The sequence below is a fragment of the Xiphophorus couchianus genome, chromosome 19 (genome assembly GCF_001444195.1).
Source record: "Xiphophorus couchianus chromosome 19, X_couchianus-1.0, whole genome shotgun sequence".
Taxonomy (NCBI): domain Eukaryota; kingdom Metazoa; phylum Chordata; class Actinopteri; order Cyprinodontiformes; family Poeciliidae; genus Xiphophorus; species Xiphophorus couchianus.
This window is the reverse complement of record NC_040246.1, coordinates 3,238,939-3,260,313: the sequence shown is the minus strand read 5'-3', so window position 1 is coordinate 3,260,313 and position 21,375 is coordinate 3,238,939. Positions and strand designations below refer to the sequence as shown.

General features: G+C 40.4%; 2 protein-coding genes across 7 annotated transcripts in view; both read left to right on the top strand.

The window, feature by feature from the left end:
- The window catches only part of actn1 (actinin, alpha 1), a 59,990-nt gene extending 45,951 nt beyond the window's left edge, over positions 1–14,039 (top strand). For 2 of the 5 annotated variants that reach the window (XM_027999809.1, XM_027999808.1), the window contains exons 9-22: positions 2,280–2,372; positions 3,920–4,150; positions 5,414–5,561; positions 5,667–5,817; positions 5,904–6,012; positions 6,144–6,284; positions 7,411–7,593; positions 7,742–7,876; positions 8,019–8,198; positions 9,011–9,157; positions 11,707–11,787; positions 12,064–12,129; positions 12,740–12,898; positions 13,453–14,039. In XM_027999809.1, the coding sequence (XP_027855610.1) occupies positions 2,280–2,372; positions 3,920–4,150; positions 5,414–5,561; positions 5,667–5,817; positions 5,904–6,012; positions 6,144–6,284; positions 7,411–7,593; positions 7,742–7,876; positions 8,019–8,198; positions 9,011–9,157; positions 11,707–11,787; positions 12,064–12,129; positions 12,740–12,898; positions 13,453–13,611 (1,983 nt within the window). In that variant the 3' untranslated portion in view covers positions 13,612–14,039. The remainder of the gene's footprint in view (positions 1–2,279; positions 2,373–3,919; positions 4,151–5,413; positions 5,562–5,666; positions 5,818–5,903; positions 6,013–6,143; positions 6,285–7,410; positions 7,594–7,741; positions 7,877–8,018; positions 8,199–9,010; positions 9,158–11,706; positions 11,788–12,063; positions 12,130–12,739; positions 12,899–13,452) is intronic. The other 3 variants (XM_027999812.1, XM_027999811.1, XM_027999810.1) reach the window with 2 other exon arrangements.
- Positions 14,040–15,020: 981 nt separating this feature from the next.
- cox16 (cytochrome c oxidase assembly factor COX16) lies at positions 15,021–20,195 on the top strand. Of its 2 annotated transcripts, none has more exons than XM_027999825.1 (4): positions 15,021–15,182; positions 15,772–15,849; positions 18,979–19,047; positions 19,679–20,195. In XM_027999825.1, exons 1-4 carry the CDS (start codon positions 15,123–15,125, stop codon positions 19,790–19,792), a joined length of 321 nt encoding a protein of 106 aa, XP_027855626.1. In that variant the 5' UTR covers positions 15,021–15,122; the 3' UTR covers positions 19,793–20,195. The 2 variants fall into 2 exon arrangements, with proteins under 2 accessions (XP_027855626.1, XP_027855627.1); XM_027999826.1 differs by having other exon boundaries at positions 15,165–15,182; positions 15,772–15,886.
- The last annotated feature ends 1,180 nt before the right edge of the window (positions 20,196–21,375 follow it).

Sequence of the window (21,375 nt, the reverse complement as noted above, 5' to 3'; positions counted from 1 at the left end):
ATTAAGGCCTGTTGTAGTAACAGACGAAACTTGCTGAAACTCTTTGTATTTTAAGTTTTATTGGATTTTACACTCCAAAAAAAACAAACAAAAAAAAAACACACACACAAACTGTTACCAAGTATTTTTAATCTAGCTTCTAGTGACAATACTTGAAATGAGACAAAGCTAAACTAATAACATTGGAAAATGTCTTGTTAGAAGTGCCATTGGAACCAGCACATTTTCATCAATGTTAAGGAATTATTCACATAAAACAAGCCTTGCTGAAAAGTTGTTTGTAAGTTATTTTTGTCTTAGTTCAACATATTTGCACTAGAAACTAGACCAAAACATACTTTTTTTGTTTTCGCGGTGTACCATGACGAAGCTTTACACCGCAGCCATGAAACAGAAGCTTTACATCTTCATGTAGGTAGATTTATTACCAAATGTGAAATATATTGCTACGTTCAGTCAGCCTTCACACAACACTTTGTCCACAGCGGCTTCCTGAATGAAAGGTTTCAGTTTTAGCTCCAATCAGCAGTTCTTGCTCTCCGCCAGAACAGCAAGCAGCATGAAGGAGGTCGGGGCTCTCGGCTAAGCGGCCCAGTCGTGCAAACATTTGCTCACAGAAGCACAACCTGCACATCCTGGCTCTCCTTTTAAGGCCGCTCCTCTAAGAGGGAATCTCGGACCGAGCCAAGTTTTCCTTGTGATGTTTGGACAAAGGAAAGCTGGAGGCAGCCCTCCATGTGGGATGTGAGCCTCCGAGCCGTGAAAGAGGTTACGAGTTTTGAGACTTCGGTTTTTATCTGCACTTTATGTCAGGACATGTCTGCGATAGCTTTTAATCTCTCTTAATTTCCCTTAATTTTAAGGCACAAGCCTCTAAAATCCCAGTTACAAACTTTTTTTTGTCTTTCTTTTCTCAACCAAATCAGCTTTATTTTTTACACTTTGCAAGCTTCTGTAATTGCTGCCTTTTACTTTTTTTTTTTCAATGCATACATTTCACACACACAAAAAGCTAATTGGTTTATTTTTTTAGTTCTAAATTTGAACAAATACCATTTTACGGTGCTTTACAAGATATAGAAGTCCAATTTAGAGCAACTAATATATAATCCATATTCAGTTCAAATAAATCCAGATCGTTCCAGTGCTGTCTAAACATATTCATTCTAGATCCAGTCCACTTTCATTCCTTCCTAAATATACAGCTCATATAATGCCAGCTGGTATTACATTGAGTTATTGATTTTTGCAGCAATCCCTTATACTAAGCAAATATCCTTTCATACATTCAAACAGCTTGTAAATAAATGGTCGTCTTCCATTCTCCTCATTTTTTATTTATATTTTTACTATTTTCTAAATATCTCTCTGTATTATATCTCAGTAGTAAGGATGTCACATGTTAGTGGTGCAGAAATCAACATGTGTTCATGGCTAACGTTTCCATGCTACAGTTCTTTAACGTTGTAAAACGTTGTTCTTTAACGTTTTAAAGAACAACGTTTTACAAACGTTAAAGTTCTTTAACGTTGTAAAACCTTGTTCTTGTTCTTTAACACATTCGTGTAACATGAATCCTGCCTCGTACGTTATGATTTTTAATTAGCTTTGCTAAGCTAGCGAGGGTTTTAACTAGCTTTGCTAAGCTAGCGAGCGTTTTAATTAGCTTTGCTAAGCTAGCGAGAGTTTTAATTAGCTTTGCTAAGCTAGCGAGAGTTTTAATTAGCTTTGCTAAGCTAGCGAGAGGAGTAAAGCAGCTGGACACGTTCAGCAATCAGCCAATCAGAAAAAATGAAGATGGCAAATAACCTTTGAATGGATTACTGTAACTTATATTTTACAATAATGATTGAAAAACCTAATTTGATAAAAAAAAAAATATATATATATATATATATATAAAATTTCTGATGAGCAAAAAAAGTTTTTATTTTTATATATAATTTACTAGTCGTTTTCTGAGGCCCCTCTTTGAAAGACAATGCTCTAGATGACACTCTTTTTCTGTTTATTTATTTTTTTAGTTTTAATATAACACAAACCGAGAGTCGTCCTGATTCCATCAGTTTCGGAGCGTTTGCTGATTAATCGCTCGATTTCCCCGAAGCGATTCCCCTGGTAATTCTCTGTGGGCGGTTCGGATTAATTTATCGCAGCCAAACGTCAAAAGAAAACAAACAACAACACTTTAACTTCGCAGAGCCTTCTTCGGATAGACGTGCGTGGGTGTCGTAGACGGCTGAACTCACGTTGTTTCTTGCTTCGCCCTGGTGGTTTAGGCGGAGACGGCGGCCAACCGGATCTGCAAGGTGCTGGCGGTGAACCAGGAGAACGAACAGCTGATGGAGGACTATGAGAAGCTGGCCAGTGATGTGAGCATTCCCCCGTTTCTTTCCCTCCGTTTTGCCTCCTCATCTATTTCATTTCCCGCTCTCTGAGCTGCATCCCCGCCCCCGGGGGATGTTGGTGCTGCGTTCAGGTGCAGATAAGGCGGATAATGATAAACAAGCCAGACAAAATAGTGCATTGTGCAACACTTGTGATTGTTATCAAATCATACTGCAGCCTTTTTAAAAACTGTTTTACGTGTTGCAGTCTGTGGACTGTCTGCTGTTTATGCAGGCTTAAACTAGAACTAGTTGCCAAGGAACAAGCTTACACGTCTGCAATTACTAACTCACTACACCAAAATTCTTATAAACACAGCGGCTTTCAGAAATATTCACACACTTTGAATTTTTACAAACTCCACTGTATTTTATCGGGGTCTGCAACAGCCATCTATGCCCTCAGTCCTCCGATGTAAACCAGTTTAGAGTCTCAAAGCAACTTGGATATTTATGATGAATATCTGCCAAAGGACATTTTTAAAGAGCCACAATTATATTTCTATTTTTAAGATTTCAAATAAGGGGAAAACAAAACAAAAGAGAGGAGGGTAACATTTTCTTCAATTGGGATAATGATGTCATTTGTGGAAAACTAATGACAAGAAGATTAGATCTAAACATATTTTACTGGTATTTTGTTTTTTTGTCATTCCCCTGTGGGAATTCATTACAATTATTCCATGAAAAAAACTCGCATTTATTATATTTATATTTTTTAAAAATAGCACAGCAGCATGTGCATATGTATTTGGAGAAACTTTAATTTGCTCCTTGCCTGTAATTTTAAGCAAATACAAGTACAAAGTATACAAAAAAATAAATAAGGTAATACAAAAATGGAATGTAGCTTGAATCAAGTTAAAATACAAAAAAAATGCAAAAAATAAATACAAATACTTCAAGCTGTTGCTTTGTATTTACTGAGTAGATAAATGTCAAATACTTTAAAAACAAGCCACTGATTTCCCCCCCCCCCCGCGTTTATTGTTTTATGAATCATAAAAATGGTGAGTTAACTTCTTTTTTTCCCCAATCTTGCAAATGCTTAGAAGGGATCATCTTCTAAAGGATTATTAAACCTTTAAAACAAGGTTTAATAATGCTGTAGGATAAAAAAAAAAGGCTTGTTTTTAGTGTTGGCGATTTTAAACATTACGTTACAGATTTTGTTCATAAAGCTTTAAAAATGTTGGCTCAGTGTTGAAACATGCAAAAACTGAAGAAGGAATTGCACTGCAAATACATTAAATTGCAAGAATTTAGACCAAACATTTTATGCTAACTGATTATTTCTACTTTTTCTCCTCCTTTTTCCATCGACTACATAAATCACACACACTTTTCTTCCATGACTCTCTGATGACCTCCACCAATTCTCCCCGCCTTTTCCAATTGCGCGGCTCTCCTTTCATCCTTTCTTCCATCAACTTGCTTTTCTCCTCCGTCTCTGTTGTATTATCCCTACCCCTTCATACACACACACACACACACACACACACACACACACACACACACACACAACCCCTCAGCTGTTGGAGTGGATCCGTCGCACCATCCCCTGGCTGGAAAACAGACTGCCTGAGAACACCATGCAGGCCATGCAGCAGAAGCTGGAGGACTTCAGGGATTACCGTCGTCTCCACAAGCCGCCCAAAGTGCAGGAGAAGTGCCAGCTGGAGATCAACTTCAACACCCTTCAGACCAAACTGAGGCTCAGCAACAGGCCCGCCTTCATGCCCTCCGAGGGAAAGATGGTCTCGGTATGTCGCCATGGTTTCTGAAAGACTGCAATTCAACAAGATTCATATTCTGTACAGACCTTCTCTTACCTTGAGCCTCGTTTCATGTACTTTTTAAGTCTCCTTTACTTAGTAATAACCTCTGCTGTTCATATTTGCTCCTGGATATGATGTGTTCACTGGTTGGGGGCGAAAATCTGATGTTTGATGATCACCAGTCATGACCGATCAATCCTTGTCACTGAATGATTTCCTGATGCCTCTGATGTTAATGGATGGGCAGCTGCAATGTGAAATTAAAATAGTTCAGGTTACAAACGAGTACAGAAACAATTTAACACCCTTTCTAGGCTGAAACCCGGAATAACAACTTTGAATGCAACAGAAGATGATTCTGATCCAATCAAAAGAAAATTTGGATCCAAGATGAGTGAATCTGCATGCATTTTCTTCATACTACTAAAGTATTTGTCAAAATTTGATGTTAGATGGATATTATTTTTGTTTGATAAACGACTACTATTTTCTTGAACAACTCCAATCTAAACCTTCCTGGCGGTTGATGCTAACGCTATTTTGTAAACATTTAAACCGCCACCATGTTTGGATTGATTATTTATGTCGATAGGAGTGATAAGCTACACATTAAATGGAAGTAGGAGGCAGTTTGCCACCAATTATCTTCCTGTGAGAAACAAAAATTCAAAAATATTTTGATGTTTAAAAAAAAAAAAAGCTTATATGTAAAGCATTTTCCGGTGAGAGTAATTATCTCATAGAAATGTAAGTAGTAATAGTATAAACTTTCACATAAATCGCCGTAATATTTTTACATTTAATTTTCTTCTTTGAGTCAGACACGCTTTAGGAGGAATATTGTTACTGTTGCACTGCCTCCTATTCCAATTTCCTGTATAATCAGCCTTTGTAAATCTCCCATTGGAAAAACATGGACAGTTTGAAGGTTTATAAAGTGTCAACACAAACTGTTATTTTTTATATGTTACTAAAATTGGACATTAAAATGCTAAACAAAGATACCAGAGAGTAATTCCCAGCAGCTAAAATATAACCTATTAGCATAATTTCACTTTAAAAATGTCTGAATATTCCTTTAAACATGAGTGGAGAACTCAAATGTCCATTTAAGGAAGAGCATTTAGCCTCAAATGGATTTATTCCAAGTGTTCAACATCGGGGCAGCGACGACAAACGGCAGACCTAATTCAAGTGCGCCGTGTCACCTAAAACAAATACTCTAATGTCTTTGTTGGCTTTGTGCAGGACATTAATAACGCTTGGGGAAGCCTAGAGGGAGCGGAAAAGGGTTACGAAGAGTGGCTCCTCAACGAGATTCGCCGGCTGGAGCGACTCGACCACCTGGCGGAGAAATTTCGGCAGAAAGCGGCAATTCACGAAGCCTGGACCGAAGGTGCTGAACCTTTACCAAAAGGAAAATCCTTCATCTTCCTAAAGTAACGCAGTTAGCTTCTCTACATCTAAAATGACATTTCTGGTTTCATCACTTCCTGCGCAGGTAAGGAGGACTTGCTGCAGAAGCAAGACTACGAGACTGCCTCTCTGTCGGAGATCAAGGCTCTGCTGAAGAAACACGAGGCCTTTGAGAGCGACCTGGCCGCACACCAGGATCGCGTGGAGCAGATTGCAGCGATAGCGCAGGAGTTAAAGTAAGATCCGATAAATCCTAGAGAGAGGACAATTGGACAGGGAACCATCACTGTGCCTGAAAGTGAGGATTTGTTCTGTTCTGCAGTGAGCTGGACTACTACGACTCCCCCAGTGTAAACGCTCGCTGCCAGCGGATCTGCGATCAGTGGGACGCACTGGGAGGCATGACCGTGAAACGCACTGAGGCGCTACAGGTGAACCTTGCTGAGAGCTGCAGTGTTACTTGAGATTAGTGGGAAATAAAAACAAAGTGAATTCCTGTTTCTCTGAAACACTGGGTGTCAATTAAAAAAAAAAAGCCTTTGTGTTCTTTCTATCTCACCAGAGAACTGAGAAGTTGCTTGAAACTATCGACCAACTGTACCTTGAGTTTGCCAAAAGAGCAGCGCCATTCAATAACTGGATGGAGGGCGCCATGGAGGACCTGCAGGACACTTTCATCGTTCACACAATTGAAGAAATCCAGGTGAGCAAGGACCTACACCGGTACGAACCAAACAAGAATGTATTGTAATAAGGAAATGCTAAAAATGTGCTAAATAGACTTGGCCTTACAAGACTTCAGACTTGATTTAAGCCGGATCCTTACAGACTTGACACTCAACTTGGGGTGAAGGCCTTGAAATTTGATTTGAACTTCATCCTCAAAGTCTTGAGACCTGACTTGGGGTGAAGGGTTTAAACCCCCACATTCTCAGGTGTACTTCACTCCACAGAAATCCGTACAAAGGTGCATTTTTACGTGCACCGTGTTGCACAATAAATTGCTTGGCGGGAAACGGTGTTCACATCAAACTGTTTTGTTTTCGATACCAAGCTGTTGAGGTCGGATATTGGCACAACCAGTCGCAAGGATTCTGGTGGAGGTCTACTTTAGTGCGGCACAAAGTAGACTTCCACTTTGTGCTGCACTAAGTGTACGGTGGCTGGCCTGGTGGAGAAGAAACTGGGTAGGTACCCAACTAGCTCTTCAAACTTGATTGCATCCATTCGGATTGTGGGAAGCGAAGGAATTTGTCACGGGAAACGAAGGCGATCTGTACGTTGGACTCTCAGAATACGTACGGTTCGTCCGAGGAGTATGTGGGAACCTTTAGACTTGATTCAGAGTTGACCCTCAGGGACTTCAGACTTGACTCAAACTTTTACCTCTTACGGATTTAAGACTTCAACTTGCCCCTATCAACCTGAACTTTGGGTAAACGCTTTAGGAGTTGATTTGGGCTTTGGGAGTCCTCCCACTTTATTTGGTGACTCAATTAAGTGATTATTTATTGAAGCGTGGCACCTAAAACATTGATGCCATCTGCAGGCATCAGTGTTTCAGTAGTGAAATGCTTAATAAGCAGAAGTCTTGGTGATTCCTCTCAAGCTACATTCCAAAATAACACAAAGCAACTTAAAAAATCTCATTTTTGTTGTTGTTTAAGAGCTCTGTCTATTGTCCAAAGTAGAAAGGGACATGGTGCTGGTGTGTTCAAGGTGTATATATTTTAATGTGTTCTCTTCAATCTAAAATGAAAACTGTCACTGCTTCTGTTTATCACACAGAAGAAGACAGTGCATGCTTTTACACATGTCTGTTGTTTCAGGGACTGAGCACAGCCCATGAGCAGTTCAAAGCCACGCTGCCAGAGGCCGACAAAGAGCGCCTGGCCATCCTTGGCATCCACAATGAGATTGCCAAAATCGTGCAGACCTATCATGTGAACATGGCCGGCACCAACCCCTACACAACCATCAACCCACAGGAGATCAACGCTAAATGGGATAAGGTACTGGGACTAGTACACAGCAATTTTTCTTCTTTCTCCTTAAGACAGAGTGATTGCTCAGTGTGTTCCTTTTTTTTCTTTTTGTTATAAAAATCTCTTGGGCATTTAAAAAAATTTTTTTTTTTACAATTTTAACTCCAATCTGCAGGTCAGGCAGCTGGTGCCTCAGCGAGACCAGGCTCTGATCGAAGAGCACGCCCGGCAGCAGAACAACGAGCGTCTGCGCAGGCAGTTCGCCACACAGGCCAACGTCATTGGGCCCTGGATCCAGACCAAGATGGAGGTTGACAACTTTACCTCTCACTGATCCTTCTTTATTTATATATATATAAAACAAAAAAATCGATGACGAGATTAAATGTGAAAACATTTGGTGAGGCTGTAAAAGCCAGACATCTCATGGCGTTGTCCGTACACCTGAGCAGGAAATCGGCCGGATCTCCATCGAAATGCACGGCACCCTAGAGGACCAACTGACGCACCTCCGCCAGTACGAGAAAAGCATCGTCAACTACAAGCCAAAGATCGACCAGCTGGAGGGAGACCACCAACTCATTCAAGAGGCTCTCATCTTTGACAACAAACACACCAACTACACAATGGAGGTAAACGTCGCAAGGGATCAAATCCAGTCCCCCTGATGCTAATCTCCACTGATATATCGATTATTTGACACAGGGAGTCCAGATTTAAAGTCTTAAATTCAAAATTAAAGCCTTAAAATGTCTTAAATTCATAATAAAAAGACCAAGTTGGCCTTAAATACATTAATTACCATATTCTATGTAGTTTATTTTTCTCGCTCGACTTTATTGTCAGGCAAACGTTTGAGTCGCATCCAGACATTCTCAATCCATTATGGTCAATTGAAGTTGTTGAGGCTACCACTAACTAGCTGCTAATATACCCTCGCTAGCTAGCTAGCTTTTTTTTATGTCCATCATGGGTAAATGTAAGCTGGTGGTTCGATGCTAAACACAAACAGTTCTATCAAAGCATTTTCCTGAATTAAAATGACTCAAAGTCAAAGCTCAGCTCCATGCCAAACTTCTTATGCATTTTATTGGTAAAAAATGTAAAAATTTGGTGGATTATTGAATATTTTTGCTTCCGCTTCACATCTACAGGCTACTTCCAGTTAGTCTGACATAAAATCCCAGTAAAATACATGGACATTGGTGACTTTAATGTTAGAAAATATTGAAAGAAATGCTAGAATTCATCACCAGACAGCAGTACAGCAGGCGGGCCTAAAATATTATAACATCCCAGAATGCATCAGGGCATATTTTCCCTGACATTGGTTCTAAATGGAACAGCCCAGGTTGGATAAAGTGAAGATTGAAGCTCAGATCCAGGACTCTCCGACCCCTTCATCATCCTCTTCCTCTTCTCCCGGTCTCTCTCTGCCGTGTAGCACATCCGTGTGGGCTGGGAGCAGCTACTCACCACCATCGCCCGCACCATCAACGAAATTGAGAACCAGATCCTGACACGAGACGCCAAGGGCATCAGCCAGGAGCAGCTGAACGAGTTCCGCGCCTCCTTCAACCACTTCGACAGGGTCAGTACCGAGTCGCTCCGCAGAGCCGCGGCCAGAGGGACGGCTGACCGTTTAATCCATACGAAGGGTTTTGTGGGAACCAATAAGAGAATAGATGCAGAACAAAGTTATGGATTTATCCTGGAACTGTTGTAGGAAAATACTCAAATACGTAAGAACCAGGTGGTAACACTTTATTTGACTGGGTGTGAATAAGACTGACATGGCAGTGTCATGAACATGAAGGAGTCTTTATGAATGTCTGACTGTTGTCATGAACTGTCAATCGGTAAAAAAGGACACTTTTAATGCAAAGTTGCTCTAAAAGTGGCATTAAAAGTGCCAACTTTGCATTAAAGTGTCATTATCTATACAATATTGTAAAGTTGACACTTTTAATGGACTTTTAATGCAACTTTTAGAGCATCTTTGCATTAAAAGTGTCATTATTTAACAAATGACACTTCATGCCAACAGTCATAAACACTCCGTCATGTTCATGACAGGTGTTTTGTCATATTTATGACAGCGTCATGTCAGTCTTATGCACACCCTGTCAAATAAAGTGCTACCAAACATGTCTGTTTACTTGCAAAACTCAAATATCTATACTCTGAATATTAATTGATGCTGTTAAATATGAACTGTGTTTTTCCATTCCCTGAGTTGGGAGGTTGTTTTTGTGGGATGAGGTGGGAACGGTATAAAAAATGTAGAGATTTGGCACTTCATCTAAAATTTCATTTGTTATGTGAAATAATCTTTAGTAATTAAATTCTAACTGGACAGACATTTAAGATTAGAGCCGATTAAACAACATAAGATATTACTATTTGACTAAAATTAATCCAAGATTGGATGGGAGTAAATCATTAAGAAAACAAAAATAGACAAATTAATGGTAACAAAATAAATTCAGAATTACCGATTTACATAAAATTAAGTAAGAATGCCTGACGCAGTGAGATAAAGGGGAAGACCACTAAAGAGAATAGCATGGAAAACTGCATATAACCCCTACGTTGACCCAATGAAGCTGACCTCCATCCGCTCCTGTGATGTCCGAGTCCTCGGTTCGTTCCAGCAGCAGGTAAGTCTCCCCGACTTCACATCTGCTCCTGGCAGGTCCTGCCAGCAACCAGAGTAACTCAGAAGTCATTTAATTTGGCTCTTTAAACGACAACGGATAGTTGTAGTAAGCTCCAAACAAGGACACGATGATCCAGATGAATTTGTGTTGAGGGCAAAGTTTTAACAAGCTTCTACGATTTTGTCCTTGCGGCCATGATCCAAATCTCGAGACCGTGGGCGAGGGTCGGAACAGGAGCAAACAGGAAATCCAGGAGCATTACGTCAGTTTAGACGCAGATCCATCCAACTGTCTCACGCTCTGTCTGACCAAACGCACAAACATGACAAACTACAGTTGGAGTGCAAACTTTTCCAAAGAGACTGAGAAGGGTGATTCATTATTTTTTAGGTGAATCTCGTCTTTTAATGTATGCTCAGCAAGGGGCATACATTAAGGGGCCCAGGTCCCTCTTGAAAATGATAAAGGAAATAATAAATAGTTAAATAGTTTTTTGGGGGGGTTTGGTCATTTAAAGACTTGATTTATTTATTTGTTGCATATTCAAAATGAATGTTTGTTTTAATTATGTAAGAAAATCAAACTGTTTGTCCTTTTTACGCCGGAGTATTGAGGCCACACTAAGAAAAAAATAAAATAGAAAAATAACAATTCGAGAATAAAGTCATAAAATTACAATAATAAAGTTGCAGTGTTACCAGAATAAAATCTTAATATTTTGAGAACTCTGACATGAGAAAACAGCTGCCATAAAACGAATGTCGAGCATCTTGTGAATAAGGAAATACTTAATCTATTAACATTTCACCACAGGTGTAAGACTTCTTTCTCGTGTCAGAGTCCTCAGAATATTTTAACTTTACTCTGGTAATTTTATGACTTTATTCTCGTATTATTTTGACTTTTTTTCTCGTAAAAACTTATTAATGATATCCTACAACTTTATTCATGTACGAGTTTATTCTCGAATTATCTCAGTTTTTTTTCCGGTGCGACTTTACTCTCATAATTTTATGATTTGTTCTTGTGATTTTTTTTAATACATATTTATATTTTTCTTAGCATGGCTCTGATACTCCGTCGTACTTCTTAGTTCCTGTGTTGTTGTTGTTATTCTGTTTCTGTGCCATTGACGATATGAATAAGCCCACCTGGAGGCCCTGTGATCCGCCCGCCCCGCTGCACATTAACGCCTCTGAATGCCCTCGCCGAGCATGGCAGCGCCGCTGCCACCATGTGTTCTCCTGCCCGGTCCTAATCGATATGCACTGTTCTCTGTTTTCTGTCTCTTATGCATGGTCCTCTCCCTTAACCCTTCCCTTCCTCTTCCTCCCCCCATCCCCTTCTCCCGTGCATGGTGCACTACCTCCTCCCAACCACCTACCCTACACCCCACAACCCTTCCCCGTTTCCCCCTCGCCATCACTGATTGGGCTGTATGTGTTGCTGCATGGCCTGTGGCCCCTCCCCCACACACCAGGACCACTCGGGCACTCTGGGCGCGGAAGAGTTCAAGGCCTGCCTGATCAGCCTGGGCTTCGATATCGCCAACGACGCGCAGGTATTTGATCGTAGCCACACTCCCGCAGTGCGAGGTTTAACTGAAGTTTGTTTTTGTTTTTGTTTTCTTTTCTCTCTTTTGCACTTTCCTCTGTTATCCCTCCATCTCTTCCTGTATTGCCTTTACTCTTCCTGTTTGAACTCTTTGTGTTTTCCCCACACTTTGCTTAAAAATCTTCTCACTTGAACCTTTCTTCTTCGCCTGATTTCTTTTCCTTTCCCTCCCTCTGCTGTATTTCTCCTCTCCTGCTGGTTTTGTTTGTCGCTGATCTTGTAGAAGAGAACAGGAATCATGGATGCAGAAGACTTCAAAACCTGCCTTATCTCCATGGGTTACAACCTGGTAAAGGATTGAGCACTCTTCAAGTATGAACATGTCTTTGTGTGTGTGAGCCGGACCACTTGGACTTGGTATTGGATGTAGATTTGATGAGATTTAAAACAAAAAATAGTGGACAGTCTGGATGTTTTAGGGCTGCAACTAATGATTATTTTAGTTATTGATTTATTCTGACGATTAATTGATTAATCGGATTTTTAAAAATTCCTTTAGTGAATGCTTGATCATTTGTAGCAAAGGATGAATCTGCAGCTTAAAAAACACTTCTAACATTAACATGCTAGAAGTGTTTTTTGTTCTTTCAATGTTCTTTCAACAATTGACCTTTTTTTGAGACTGTATTCTTCAGTCAACAATTAATCGGTTGATAAATTAGTTGAAAATTATTTCAATAATCGATTAATCACAATTTAGCTCATTTATCGTTTCAATCTTGTGTTAAATTATGTAATTTTCTGAACAATTCTTCTTTTACATAGATGAAAATCTCTTCATCACCACCTGAAGTTTAAGGTGTAAATTCTCCGCTATCTTTACGCAGTTTGATTTTCCGGTTTTTGCGCGACGTCGTCCGACTATAGCTGCTTTACCGTGACCTGTCTGTCGCCACCAGGGGGAAAACGAGTTCTCCCGCATCATGAGCACAGTGGACCCCAACAGAATGGGCATCGTCACCTTCCAGGCCTTCATAGACTTCATGTCCCGCGAGACGGCCGACACGGACACAGCCGACCAGGTCATGGCGTCCTTCAAGGTTCTTGCTGGGGACAAGGTACGGCACTGCAGAGCTACTCAGAAAACCCAACAAGCCCCCGCAGAACAACCTAGTCTTTTCACTAAAGAGAAAAGACTAGTGAGATTTTACGTGACAGACCAACTCAAAGTGTGAAGTGGAAAGAAAATAAAGTGGTTAATTTTTCTTAATCTGTCTGAAAAGTATGACATGCATTTCTATTTATCCCCCCAGATTAATATATTGCAGATCGTTGATGAGCCAGAAAACTGCAATCGGCTGCAACGGAACTTATGATAAATGATGGTGTTTTTTTGAGACTATTTTGAAATACTACATCAATAATGACGTAATAATACAAATTCACTGTCTCAAAGACCAATAAGCTTAAATTTCGCAAAGAACTATAGAAGCACTAGAGCTGGATGACATTTTAAATATGAAAAAATTCAATACAACAACCAAAAACTTTAAATAAAATGGAAATAAAATCCACACACAACCAAAACCACAAATAAAATGGATGCAATGAATCTACTGGACATAATCTGAAATGACAAAACTGAAAATCGTTTTTTCCTGACTCTCTGCAGAACTACATCTTGGCTGACGAGCTGCGCCGCGAACTGCCCCCAGACCAGGCCGAGTACTGCATCGTGCGCATGGCCCCCTACACGGGCCCCGACGGTGTCCCCGGAGCCCTGGACTACATGTCCTTCTCCACGGCTCTATACGGGGAGAGCGACCTCTGAACACTGGCGTCGGGCGTCCTGACCCGGGAACATCCTCTCCCCGCTCCGTTCACCGCCACGTGCTCCGACTCGTCTCCACTCTCCTGTCCAGCTGTGCTGATTTGTTGTTTTCTTTTCTTTTTTGTACGTTTCAGGCCTTATCTTTTTGTCAGTATCTTCCGTGACCTCTCAACTGTCCAGCTTCGTCACCGCTCCCTCCTCCCCTCCCTCGCTCCGTCTTTGTTGTGTTTGCTTTTCATCGCAAAGCAGCGACTCTCCAGGTTTACAAAGAGGGAGAGATAAAATGTGGGGTTTTTTTTGTCATTGATTTTCTTCAGAAAAATGAATAAAGTTAACATTATTTTATTATACTGAACAAAAAAAAGGTATTTTTCTTCACCTGGTTAAATAAGAGACGAAAAATTGTAATAAAGAAAAAAAAACACGTCTGCACTTTGTCGGTTTTTGATACAAGAACACCTGTGTGTGTGTGTGTGTGTGTGTGTGTGTGTGTTCTGATCAGACTATGATCAAAGAGTACACGCGTACAGCACTCTGTCAAAGTGTTCTTACAATTTCTACACATTTGCTGCATCACAACCAAGGCGTTTAAGGTATGCACTGGTGTTGTGTGTCATAGCAGCACACAAATGAGAAAAAAATGGAAATGTGAATGGCTTTTGAAGATTTTCACAATTCTGAGAATTCCTAGTTGAATTGCCGATGACCTCTTGGAAGGTCATCGACAAGCGGCCTCAAATGTTCGCCACTTTTCTTTAGTTAATAACTCTCACATTGGTTCACTGGGGCATTTTTTCCCCCCTAATGAATTAATCATTTGAAGATTGCATTTTTTATCATTTCGGGCAGCAAAAACAGAAGAAATCTGAGGTGGAAATCCAGTTGAAATTTTGTGGCAATATTTGAAAAGTGATGCTCACAGACATCAAATGCGACTGAGCTTGAGCTGTTTTACAAATAAGAATAGGCAAAAAAAATAACAATAAAAAATCAGTTTGTAAATTTGCAAAGCAGCTGGAAGAACAATTGAAAAACACACTTATTGAAATGAAAAATAGATTTGAGAAACATACATCACTTTTTTCCACTACACCATTCTGCACTCTTCTGTACTAGTGTTTCACATATAAGCCATAAAAAATACATTGAAATTTTTATTTCTGACATGGGTGAATGTGAAAGTCTAAGTGGTATAAATACTTTAACAGAAATCTGTGCTTTTCCATTTTGGAATAAAACATTTTCTTTGTGCAACAATAATTTTTAAAAGAATCATGAAGTGATTTGGTGACGCATATATATTTTTGTATGCGCAGCTTGTTGCCGCCTCAGGCGGATATTTACTAACCCAGAGGTCCAAAATTCAGCGAAAGGGCAACAATGGGAACTAATATTCGTAAGCTCGTACCTATCCGGAAGATTTTGATGCCGGACACAGGAAAAAAGCGCTTCCTCGGTTGTGACCTGCTCACCGATGACAACAGAGGGACATGTAGCTGAAGAAAGAAGTCATGTTTAGTTGGAAGACACTGCGGAGAAACAAAACCGTCAAGTATGGAGTCCCGATGCTGGTAAGGAATGATTTGGTCTGACGTCAGGAGTTTTTACGCACGTGAACTGACCGTAGCACAGGTTGTGTTAGCTAGTTAGCACTTACATAAACACTAAGAGTAAAGCGGGTAGTTCGCTTGTTCTAACATAACACAGACAGATATTTATTAGACGTCTTAACTCATTATTTTTCCAGTTTAATATGGTAACATTTGATTTTTTTTTTGACGGCATGCTGCGTCCTTTAGCCGTTGTAAAATGACCTTATGTAAAACTGCGGGGTGTAACTTTGCATCGTTACATGTGTTGAAAGCAGTAGGCTAAAAAAAAAAAGCAGTAGGCTACTAATGCCTGTTTAAAACAAACAAACAAACACTTTGTATAACCATTGTAGCAATTCTAGCCAGCAATTGTCAACGTAAACGTCACTTATGACTCTTTCTAGAATTATGCGAGTCGATGTTTGTTTTTTTCTCATTTGCTTTTTGCCCGTAAAAAGAAAACTGTAAAAACGTTTTTATAATAGACAGCTCCAAGCATGCTCTGAGTTTGGACAGTAACAAAAAAAATGATAACCCAACACCCTCTTTGTTTTTGTCTTTCTTTCAGCTGCTGGTCATTGGCGGCTCCTTTGGCTTGCGGGAGTTTACTCAAATCCGTTACGATGCCCAGAAAATCAAAAAGCGGGTTTGTAATCAAGATCATTTTGATTTCAATTCCTGCGGTACGTGAATACGTCTGAGAAAACTTCAACGCAAAAGCCCTGTGTGGCACCGTTACCAGCCTGTGTACTCCTCCTAGTGGCTAGAACTGAAACTGCAGCGTTTAGGTGCGCAGAGAAGAGTCGTGTCGTTAAATGGTCGTTAAAAGGTCAAAAATAAATATGGTTTTCATCTTTCAGATTTAAATAAAATTTGAAAACATTACAAGTAGATGAGGCTTGTAAAATAGGCGCTTTTGAAAAAAAAAAAACAAGTAGCCGCTGATAGAAAAAACAAACAAACATGGTGTTTTGCCTGTTTTTCTTTGTATATATCGAACACCTTTGTTCAATTTAAATTTCGATGATCATTTTCAATGTCTTTTATCAATTGGATATCAGCTAAAACTTGGTGTATTGTCATAATCCAGGTGGATAACTGTCGGTATCCTAGTTCACACTTATCAAGGACTATCTCTGAGTCCAGCTCACATTTAAGCTGAACTAATTCATGTTCGTTCACAGGTCTAGTTATTGTTTACTCATTAATGTTTTCTGAGGTAAGGTCTTTAATATTGTATAAGGTCATTTGTAGTTTAGCATATTGATTATGTCATCAACTAGCATCACATTGTTCTCATTCCCCAATTAAACTGAATTTCAGTATGGCTGAGCTTTCAACAAAGATGCTCTTGTTTGAATATATTTTTAAATTTTGTTAGCAGAAAGCAAAGTGAGTGGAGGAAACCTGGACAGGAAATTAAGTTGAGACACTCTATGCTAACTAGTACTAGCTCCACTAGTAGATTATTTAACTTATAACATGGAAAAACAAAGAGTCTTGTTACAAGTGAAACAATCTGCCAGGGGAACTAGTACTTTTTAAAATCAATATTAAGAGAATTACTGACTTAAGCTCCTGGGTCTTGCTGAAAATGTACTTGTTAGTTAGTTTTGTCTTATTTCTAGTGTACTAAGATATTTGGACAATAAACTAGGCCAAAAGTACTTGGTAAGATTTAGTGTTTCTGCGGTCTGTCGGTTCACACGCCCTCACCTCCAAGTTTGTTGTGTTCAGTCGTCTCATAAAAGTGAATCTCTGAAAACATCCATCCATCCATTTTCTGTACACCCTTGTCCCTGGTGGGATTGGCAGGGATGCTGGTGCCCATCTCCAGCGAAGGTTTCGGGCGAGAAGCGGGGTACAGCCTGGACTGGTCGCCAGTTCTCTGAAAAGAGATTTAGATTTCGATTGTGGTCAGTCTGGAAACAGATAATACTTTGTTTGGATCAAGATATGGACAGTGGCCTTCAGTTATAAGACTTCTGACATGGAGAAGGTTTCATTGTTTAGTTTTTTTGTATTTTTCTTGGATTTGTCATTATAGAAAATGTTCTTGATATTGAAGAGGATTCTATCCATTGTCTATTGTGTTTAAAAAGAAAGTACAAACTCAAAACCACAAAAAGTGAAAATAGGCTAAATACACCCCTGGTATTTAGGAGGTTCCACCTTTTACAACGTTAAAAAAAGTACAAGGCTACAGAGTCGAAAGCAAGGTCTAATATTTCACAAGATAGCAACCAGTTAGTTAAAACAATGATTATGTAACCAGAAGGCGTTACGATCTGGTAGTGAGTGCTCTCTTACGCTGACAGACTCCGATGCAAGTCATCTGGGTGGGAACCAGATGGCCGGGCCGTCTTTTCTTACGTTACCGCTGATGTGCGGCGGCCGTCGACGGCGGATGAGCGCGCTCTGCCGCGGGCCTTGTATCTGTGGCTTCCCCCTCCTCTCACACGCACACACACACTCCTTTTGCGAAGGTGTGTGCAGCACACTGACCCGCTCCAAACCCCGGCGGAGTCCAACTTTGCCTCCGCATGTGTGGCTGCGCATGTGATTTAATGTGCTGAATATTTAAAGAGCGGAGACAAGGCGCGTTATTAAAAGCACTCTTCCAGTTTTTGCTTGGGTTGGTATCAGCTGATTACATTAGCCGGCTCTCTCTCAGACATCACATATACGCTGAAACCACCGTCGGAGATTAAGTCCAGTGTGATTAAATTAGCATTTTCTCATCAGTGATTTCATTTAGCCTGAGGGCTGAGATGAACTTCAAGGCTTTTATTCCTTGCTGGACTTTTTTTTGTTTGTTTGTTTTTACCTTTTAATGGCTTCATATTTGAGATGTCTTTGTATAAAGTACAGCTATTAGACTGTTAATATGATGCTAATTTTTAAGACCATTAATTCTCTATTTTGACAGCTGTAAAATATTCTATAAATAATTTGTTAGCTGAGGTAAAGTAGGTGTAATTAGTCAGTCTTGGAATAGTAAAACTCTGTCACACACAGAAAAACCCTCGGCATTGTTCCAGTGAAATATTATGAACTCATTAAAAGTGATGCTCATTTTGGACCCGCTCCTGACCAAGGTCCATTTTAATTCCAAAGTCCCGGACTTTTGACCACAAAAATAAAACTTTTATTGTTGTTATTTTTTGTTTTGTTGAACCTTTTCAGATTGATGACGAATCAATCGTCCTTAATTTTGTTCTGACCCATTTTGTTCATGGTTCTTTGCAACTTGATGACTTGATCAATTTGACTGGCAGTCAGCCAATAATATGGTCAGATAACATCTCAATGAATTATGTTTAGCTTAACTTAACATGCATTTAAAAATGATGATTGAGAAACAGATGATAAAAAAATTATTGGATTTGACCAGAGTACCATCTCCTACATATCCACTGTGCCTCCTTCATAGCTTGTGGAAAACTTCCATTAGTTTTTTTTTACCATCTTCTTGTCACTCTTCCACATATGCCCGATTTATCAAATATATGTCCAGTTGACAGTCTGGACAATAGTGGATCTTCATCCACTATTTACTCTTGGTCTGTAAAATACGCAGAAGTGTGTGGCTGTAAAGGGACAAAACAGGACATTTTGTAATTCTGCTGCTACTAAGAAAGCTTTCCGTTTTTCATATGTTGCTTTTGAAGAAAATGGTTGACGTTACCAGAGGAAAGCCTGAAAGCAGAAATCTCAGACTGCAACAATAAAAACTGTCTCACTTTTTTTTCCTTTTCTTTCTGTCATATTGCAGCTGGATCCTTCACTGGAGGCGAAGGTGAATCCAGAGAAGCAGGCAGTTATCCTGGAGGAGGAGTATGAGGTAAGAGACGCTTACCTCAGGTTCAGCGTGATGAAAACAGCTGAACCTGTCCTGGGTGTCCATGTGGTTTGTAATCAAGGTGTCTGCGCATCTTTATTATTAAGCTTTAAATCCATGTATGTGAAAATGAAGACCTTAAAATGTCTTCAATTATTCTAGAGGTGTGCCGATCGGCCACCGTTCATAATCGACCGATTTCCGTGAAAAAGTATATGATCGGTGAGCGGCGATCACGGTCTCTTGTTGCCGATCACCAAAACCAAAAAAGTGGCTGGTTTGACTTCTCGGCCTGCGTGTGCGGCTCATCTCCTCTTTCCTTCACGCTACGCAAGCGCGCAGCTACAAATCCTGTCGTGTGGAACTATAACGCCCTGAGAGTGAGCGGGGACGTTTGCGTGTTGCTGCGGAAAATTACCTCGGGGCAGCCCACGTTTGCTCGTCATACCTTCCCGAAAGTAAAAAAAGTGGCTGGTTTGGGTGGGTCTTGTGCACATTTTATGGTTCTTACATGCTGGTTGTGTGGCGTCTGCGAAGCTTAATCCGCTTTTTAGTAGTGGAAAAACTTCCATCCTGAAGTAAAGTAAAATAAAATAAAGAAGTTCATCCTTTTCTATTTGTTTTTCCTTTCCAGAAGTTGAAGGAGATTCATTTGGACGAGTGGAAGAACATCCGTGGTCCCCGTCCCTGGGAGGACTCCAGGGAGTACCAGGAGCAGCAGCGCAGCAATCTGAGCAAAACACACTGAGGCTCCGGCCCGAGCCCACCGCACGCGCTCAGACAGATGCACAAAGATCACACCAGACAGCACAGGGGCCCGTGGAGACGGTGGCACCGATGTCTGGCTGCGGCTCCGGGGCTCTGAGCACAGCTTGTAAACCCTTGGCTTGCGTCGGGGCCCGAATCTTTGGAAAAGTTCATTTTGGAGTAAATCATGTTGGCTTCTTCTGGCTGCAACACCTTCAGAACTACTGGTGAAAAGTTTCCACTTTTAAAATATTGTGCCGGACACAAACATATATATTTTACGTCAGACTGTAGGCCCTTATTGTGAAGGGGAGAGAGCAGAAATGTAGAGCGTGTTGTTCTCCCGTTCAGTGTTTTGTTTTGTGGTTGGAAGACATTGAGAATAAAGCGAGACTCAAAATGGTTTTCATCTCTTTCTGCTGATTTCCACATTGGTGACCCCGACATGATGTCAACCAGCTTCCACAATAAGTGGATTCTTTAAAGGGGCAGTACCGTGTGTTTTCCAGGCACATAGTGCCATTTCATAGCACAATCAAGTCACTTTTGTTACCTTCGGCTCTTATAAAAATGCTGCATATCAAATGAGACAAAGTCAGAACTTTTACCTTGTAATATTAGGCTTTAAAATTAGGCCTCTGTCTCTTTAAAAACTCCTGCTCTTTCTGACACTCTGCCTTCGTCACAGCGCTCTTCTATTAACTCTATAACAGTTTCACCAGCATTGCACTGAGAAGATGCTCTTACAACGAGCTCAGTAGATCCGCAGTTTCAGCAGGTGTTTGCTAATTGCTGCTGGCTAGTCTGAAGGAGCTGAGCGGGAGACGGCTGCTCTGAGAGGTGGAATTTCTTAAGTTTGGAAACTGCAACTCTGAGGAGGAGCTCTGGCTCAAGGGCGGGGTCAAGTTCATCCAGGCGTTCTGCACAGCTGAATGGTTGCCATGGAGATTAAAGGATTTCGCAAAAATGGATGAAAGAATCAAAGCAACACTCCAAGTAGGCTTTTGATGAGGGAATAACATCACACAGCATGATGTAAAACGCAAAAAAAGTACATTTTACATCATACCGTGCCTTTAAAAATTGTTGCTAGGGTTACAGATCAGGTCAATCTAATAAAACGCCAACAGGTGGCATTTTACTTCCCTCTTACAGAAGATGCACATGTGATTTTTCTGTTTCAATAAATTATTAGGCTACTGTTTGTCTTAAAAGTGATATTTTCTCCCTTTTTTTTTTTTTTTAGCATAAAACAAGAACACGAATAAAGCCTGTATACAAGGATAGTGGATTGATTCACCTGCTGAAAAATAGAAAAGAATAAACACAAGAGCTCAGCGTTTCCTCGGGCCCTCCGTGTCTCAGGAGGAATCTGGTTCTCATTATTACGTCTCACTCCAGCGGCTGATTGTGTTTATGGAAATAATATTACATGTGCGGGCTTTTTTTTTTTTTTTTTTTTCATCAAACATAACAAAAATAGCAGCATCGTTCACTGCATGCGGGTGATTGGCGACCGGCGTGTTCAGCGGTTTAACGAGATAAACTGCCACTGCCTCACGTTTTCTCTCGTCGCGATTTTAT